The following is a 6435-nucleotide window of genomic DNA, read 5'->3' as shown; positions in this document are numbered from 1 at the left end:
TGACCGGTCGGCCCGAGCCGCGGGGCCCAGCGGCGGCGTAGGCCTCGCCCCTCGCCCGCCCCCCCCCCCCGGCTTTCCCAGGAGGAGGACGCGCGCGCGGGGTGGGGAGGGGGGCGCTCACCTGCCGCAGACCTCCGCCACTGAGCCGGCCCCGCAGCCCCGGGGACCGCGCCCGCTCGCGAGCGCAGGTGGCGGCGCGGGTCGGAGGGGCGCCGCACCTGCCGCCGCGCGCACGCCTGCCGCCCGCGCCCCGCGCGCGCCGCGTCTCCGTCCGCGTCCCCGTCCGGCTCCGCTGGGCGCTCGCTGGCGTCGCGGCTCCTTCCTCCGGCTCTCCCGGGGCGGCCGAGGGGTCGCGGGGCCGGGCCCTCGCGGTCCCCTCGCCGCTACGAGCTGCCGCCGCCCGGGCGCGGGGACACGGCGGGGCGGGGAGGCCGGGGCCGCACCGCGCCCCCGCCGCCGCCAGCCCGGCCCCCGCGGGGACGAAGCCTGGGCCGGGGGACCCGCGGGGCGGGGAAGTGGGGGGGGCGGGGCGTGCGGGGAACGGAGTTCCCGAGAAGGAAGACACACGCGGTGCAGCTTCGGGAGCCGCGGCTCCGCCGGGAACGTGTTAAATAATTTATTGATTATACAAAGTGATTCCGCCCGGGACGCGCGGCCGCCTTATAACTTATTCTGTAAAAATATATATACACGCGGGCGGGCGGCGGCGAGGGGCGCCGGCCCGCCCCGACCCTGCTTGCTCACAAGGCGTCCCCCGCGCCGCCGCCGCACGGGCTGACCAGCGCCAAGTTCGCGGGTTTGTGCTTCTTGAGCAGCCGCGTGATCTTCTCGTCGTCCGAGTTGGGGTCCAGGGGCCGGTTGTACTCGTCGTCGTCCTCCGCGTCTGAGCCGCCCACCTTCAGCTTCTCGGCGTCCGAGTCCTGCTTCTTCTTGGCCGACGCCATCTCCGCCGCGTGCCGCTTGCGCCACTTGGTCCGGCGGTTCTGGAACCACACCTGCGGCGGGGAGCGGGGGGGTGGGGGTGGGGGGCGGTCAGGCCGGTCCCCGGGGGAGACCCCCGCCGCCCGCGTGGACGCGCAGGGCCCTGGGCGGCAGCTCCTCGGCCCGGCCGCGGGGCAGCGGCGCCCCCGGGGCGGGGGGGGGGGCCTGCGGGAGGCTGGGGGGGGGGACGGGGCGGGGGGGGGGCGCGGGCTGGCGGCCGGTCGCGCGCCGTTCGCCGGACGCGGGCGCCGGGATCCCCTCCCGCCGCCACCACGTTCCGCGCAGCCGGGCCCGCGGGAGGCCGCCCCGCTCCCGGCCGCTCACCTTGACCTGGCTCTCGGTCATGCCCAGGGAGTAGGCGAGGCGCGCGCGCTCCGGGCCCGCCAGGTACTTGGTCTGCTCGAAGGTCTTCTCCAGCGCGAAGATCTGCTGGCCCGAGAAGGTGGGCCGCGAGTGCTTCTTCTTGCCGTCCTTGTCCAGGACCCCGCCGGCCTGGGCTGCAAAGCGGGTTGGCGGCGGCGGTGAGCTCGGCCGGCCGCCCCGCGCCCCGCAACCCGACCCCCGCCTCCCCGCGCGCGCGCGCGCGCGCGCGCCACCTACCCGGGCCGGCCAGGCGCGGGTCCCTCCAGGGCGAGCCCTGCACCACGCCAGGCCAGAAGATGGGCGGGCGCCCCGGCAGCTCGGCCAGCGGCTTGGGGTAGCCGCGCGCCACGGCCGCGGGCCCGAAGTAGACGCCGGCCGACGACGCGAGCCCGTTGAGACGGGGCAGGCCGCCCAGGAGGCCGCCGCCCGCCGCGCCCACCGGCCGCCCCAGGATGTCGCTGATGCCGTGAGGGGTGCCGAGCGGCAGCTGCGCGCCCAGGCCGCCCAGCGCGGGCGCCTTGAAGCCGGCCGGGCCCTGCAGCGCGTACGGGAACAGCGACGTCTTCATCTCGGCCATGTTGTGCAGCGCGGCCAGGGGCGCGCTGCTCAGCACGAACGCGCCCGGGCGGTTAGCGTCCATGGGCGCCGCCGCCGCCGGCCCGGGCGCCCATCCGGGCCCCGCCGCCGCCGCCGCCGCCGCCCGCCGCCCGCGCCCGCCGGCCCGGGAAGTTCGCGCGCGGCCCGGGGCGCCGGCTGCAGCGGGGCGCTCGGAGCGCGGGCGCCGACGGCCCGGGGAGGCGCGAGGGCGGCGGCTCCGGCGCGGGGCTGGGCGGCGGCCGCGGGGTCGGCGGGGCAGCAGCGGGACGACGACGACGACGGCGGCGGCGGCGGCGGCGGCGGCTCCGGGGCCGATCGGAGCGGCGCCGCGCGGGCCGGACGCGCTGATAACCGCGGGGGCCCCCGAGCGGCGCGCGCGCTGATTGGCTGCGGGCGCCCGCGGCCCGGCCATTGGCCAGCGCCCCGCCCGTCTGCGCGCCCCCGCCGGCCGCGCACTCCATGAAGGGCCCATTAGCGCGGCAGGTGCCTCCCCGGCTGTAAATTTGCCCCCTGATTTATCTCCCCCGGGACGAAATAAATCCCGTTGGATGGGAGTTTAGTTAGGCAAAGGTTTTAATGGGGAATCGGGAAAAAATACGAGAACATATTTTATCGCTCGAAAGAATGCAGATTTGAGGATCCGCTCGGCACGTTCTGTGCGTCCCGTTCGGCGAAGAGCCCCCAGGTGTGCGGGCGCGGGGAGCCGGTTGGCACCGTCGTGGGGACACGGCCAGAGCGCCGGCCCGGGCTCAGGTTTCGGGGAGCACCGCGAACAATCGGGGCGGGCAGGGGGGGACGTTCCCTGTGACGCAGACGGGTGGAGGACGCTGGACCTCGTAGCCCGCGCGCCGAGGGGCCAGCGCGAATCTGCTCTGCTGGCGCGGTTGGCGAGACCCGCCGGGGGCCCCAAGCGAGGTGGCCGGCCTCGCGCGCTGCCAGGCGGGCAGTTCCCTGTCCCCTCCCAGCCCGCGGCACTGCCCTCTGCAGGGTTGGGGCCCGCGGACGGTTCGGGCCTCCCGGCCCCGCGTTTCCCGGAAGGCCACCTCGGCCTCGAACTCCCACCCGGAGCCCACGACCGAGCCCACGTGCCGCTGCTGTCTCGTGGAGAAGAGCGACGTGGCCGGCTCAGAGCCCCGAACCCAGGGCGCGTGGGCCATGGTCAGGGCCTTGACCTGTGTGCGCTCCCGAGGCGCAGCGGGCAGAAGCGCCGCCTTCACGGGACACGCGGGGCCCAAGCCGTCCCCCCTGCTACGAAAAGCCCCCCGCCCATGGCCCTGCTGGGGGGATTCAGTGAGATCGCGGCGGACTCCGCGCCTGCGAGGAGCAAGCGCTGAGTAAGACGCTGGCCGTTGTCGCCTCTAGTCTCTTGGGCGGCGTCACACTGATTCGTAAGTGGCGGCCGCTACTGTTACTCGCTGCCGGCTGGGAGCCGTGACCCCAGCGTGGGCGAACGGACCGCCTGTCTCGGGCCTGGTGCGCTTCCGTTAGCAACGACTTTCCCGTTTCCCCCGGGCCGCCAGGGTTTGGATGGTGCGAGTGGAGGCGACCCTCCCGGCTCTGTGCGGGGACCCAGCGTCCCCTCGCACGGCGACCTTCGGGGGTCCATTTTCGTTTTGTGCCGTTAGCGGCGAGGTCTTGGCGCTGCGAGTCCCTACGCCAGATCGCGGCTGGAAAGCCACTGGCCGGCTGGGCTGCGCGGGCCTGAGGGCTGGGGGTCGCCCCTGCGTCCCGTGCGCGCGCGCCGTGCTGCCCAGGAGAGGCTGCGGCACGTGCGGGGCCCTCCGCTCCGTGTGCGGCGCAGCCCCGGGCGCACGGGGGGTTCCTGCCTCCCCGCTTCCTGGGCCAGGGCTGCACTCGCCCGATCCGGGTGACCTGCCCCAGCGGGGCCCGGCCCCCAGGACACCCTCCCCGGCCTCGCTTGCCACACACCCCACGTCCCCGGGGCAAACAGCCGCGTGTGCGCCCTGAGAGCCTGGCCGCGGGGGCACTCTGCCCGCAGGATGGGGCCCCAGAGGCCGAGGCACCGCCGCCCAGGCTCGGACTCCGGGGGGGGGGGGGGGGGGGGGGGGGGGAGGAGACCAGGTGGGCGGGGCCTTGCGCGGGGCGGGGCCACGTCCCTCCTCCGGACACGCCCTTTGCTCTTCGGGACCCGACGGTGGGCGGTGGCGGCCAGAAGGGCCTCTGGGGCGCGCCCGGCGGGACCACAGGGGCGCGCAGTCCTTCCGAACGGTGCGGGCGGCCCTGGCTCGGAGGCAGGAGGACCCGCCAAGCTCCCGGCGCCGCGCTTTGGGCGAGAGCCTCCCGGCCGTCTTTCACCGCGGAGGAAGCAGATCCCGAGTCGCTGTCCTGCGCCCCAGCGACCCCGGGTCTGTCCACGTCGCCCCGCCCTCCCTGCGCTGCGGCTGGAGTGTCCTCTGGCCTCAGCGCGCGCGTCTCCCCGGGAAGCCGGTGGCCGCGGTGCGGGACCAGAGCGCGGGGCGAGGGCCGCGCGTCTACCCGGCGCTCCGGGGTTCCCAAGGCCGCGCCCCGGACGGTCCCCAGCCTCCTGGAGGCCGCGCCTCGGGCCCCCCTCCCCCGGTGCCCGGGTCCCGCGGGTGAAGGCCTGTGGACTTCGGCGTCCTCCCTGCCCGCCGTCTCTGGCCTGCGTCCCCGCCGCCCCCTCCCCGGGGCTCCCACCCGCACCCCGTTCGGCGCCCCCTGGCGCAGCCCCTCCTCCGGCGAAGGTGGCCTGCGGGGAAGCAGCGCCTCTGGGCTCCCAGCTTCGGGCGGACCTCCGCCGCCTGAGCCGAGAGGTTCGAGAATGCCATCTCCTGGTCTTGAAGAAAACGTCCTACAAAGGAGCGCTTTTCGGGGCGAACTTACACGTTGTCGGGAAGCGCAGAGCGCCCTACTTGGCACAGACCCTCATGCGTTCGATCGTATTTATTCGGCACCTACTACGTGCCGGGCGCGCCCGGGAACGCAGCGCGCTCCACGACCCCTCGCGCACTGGCCGGTGCGGGTGGGTAACGAACGATTAACAGGGGGCTTGGGGAGTGTCTGCCAGACGGACCGGCTCGCTGGGGGAGGCGGGTCGGGAGGGTGGGCCCCTGCGGAGGGCGGGCCGGGGTCAGGTCCTCGCAGCCGGCTCCTTGGGCGGAGGCGGGAGGGGAGGCGGGCCCAGGAATGGAGCTTGGATTCAGGAGCCATCGAGTCCTCGGAGACTTTATCAACGAAGCGGTCCTCCGTCTGTGTTCCGCTCGTCGTGGTCGCTGAGCTGCGGCCCGCCGGGACCATGGCCACTCTGGGGGCCACCCCTGCAAAGGGCCCTTGCTTTGCGCCCATGATCCTCAAACCCTCGCACGATGAGGCCTCACGGGGGTCCGACTCAGGGGTTGCTGAGCTAACCCAGGGGTCCGCGAGCCTAAGAAGACCACGGAGGTGCCCGGATGTAACCCCTGCAGCGTCCCGGTCACAGAGCGAGGGAAGAGGTGCGGGAGCCCGGACCCACGCGGTTGGGCCGCTCAGAGGAGGCCGACCTTTGCCACAGGAGGAGGGGCAGGAGCAAGTCCCACCCTCCTCAGCAAACACCCCTGGGGCCCCACGCAGAGCCCCCGAGCTCCCCGAGCCTCTAGTGGCCTCACCCTGCGTGCGGGAGCCTTGCCAGAGGAGGCCCTGAGGTGGGAGGGGCTGGAAGAGGAGGCCGCCCCCGTCCCACCCCTTCCACCTCCCCACCCCTTCCCCCCTCCCCCCACTTGCACTGCTCTGCTCTGCGGCCTGCACGCTAAGGCCTGGGCCGCTCCCCAGTGAGTACCAGGCCCCCTCCGGGTAGCAGCACCCGCCGAGGGGTCATCTCTGAGCCCGTCACCTTGTCAGCACCCAGGTCAGCGGAGACTCCACGCTCAGGTGCCTCGGGGCTGAGTAAATACTATGGAATGGAATGGCCCAGCATCCGGCCCCACCTGCGGGGGGGGGGGGGTTCCAGAGCCCCTGGCGGGGTGGGGGAGGGGTTCTGTGCTCCCCCGGGGTTCAGTAGGCACCAGGCCCCAGCCGCACGAATGCTCCCATCCTCCGCAGATCCTCTGCTTCCTGTGCCGAAGCTCCTCCCCCAGCGTGGGGACCCCCCCCACCAGGCCCCTCCCACATTGCCCCTCCCGCCACCCCAGCTCCTCTCCCCTGACTCCAGCCCCTTTGTTGCTTCAAAAGTTACTTATTTGGTAAATGTAACGGCCGTAGAGCGTCACCCTCGTGTCCCTAACAGCCTGGCTGCAGCCTTCACTTCCCTTCTCCGGAGCCTGCACGGCTCGGCTCCACCCGCCGCCCTGGGTCTGCTGGAGTCGCCGTCTTGCTGGGGACCTTTGCACACACACCCGTCTCCCAGAATAAGCGTGTGTGTGTGGGGGGGGTGCCCTCTACATGGGTTCTGTGCAGGCTGTGACTTCTTCTGACCCGGCCACACAACTGTGGGTCATCTCTGCTTGGGAGACACATGTCCACAGGCCCCTCGTGGCTGCT

At 73.7% G+C, this 6435-nt stretch overlaps 1 protein-coding gene across 1 annotated transcript; it reads right to left on the bottom strand.

Annotated features, from left to right (window-relative positions):
- Positions 1–530: 530 nt before the first annotated feature.
- NKX6-2 (NK6 homeobox 2) lies at positions 531–1984 on the bottom strand. Its single transcript, XM_030335322.2, has 3 exons — positions 1582–1984; positions 1306–1478; positions 531–995 (listed from the first exon to the last, which is right to left on the bottom strand). Exons 1-3 carry the CDS (start codon positions 1982–1984, stop codon positions 741–743), a joined length of 831 nt encoding a protein of 276 aa, XP_030191182.1. The 3' UTR covers positions 531–740.
- Positions 1985–6435: the final 4451 nt, after the last annotated feature.

The sequence above is a fragment of the Lynx canadensis genome, chromosome D2 (assembly GCF_007474595.2).
Source record: "Lynx canadensis isolate LIC74 chromosome D2, mLynCan4.pri.v2, whole genome shotgun sequence".
Taxonomy (NCBI): Eukaryota; Metazoa; Chordata; class Mammalia; order Carnivora; family Felidae; genus Lynx; species Lynx canadensis.
This window is presented reverse-complemented; position numbering and strand designations above follow the sequence as displayed.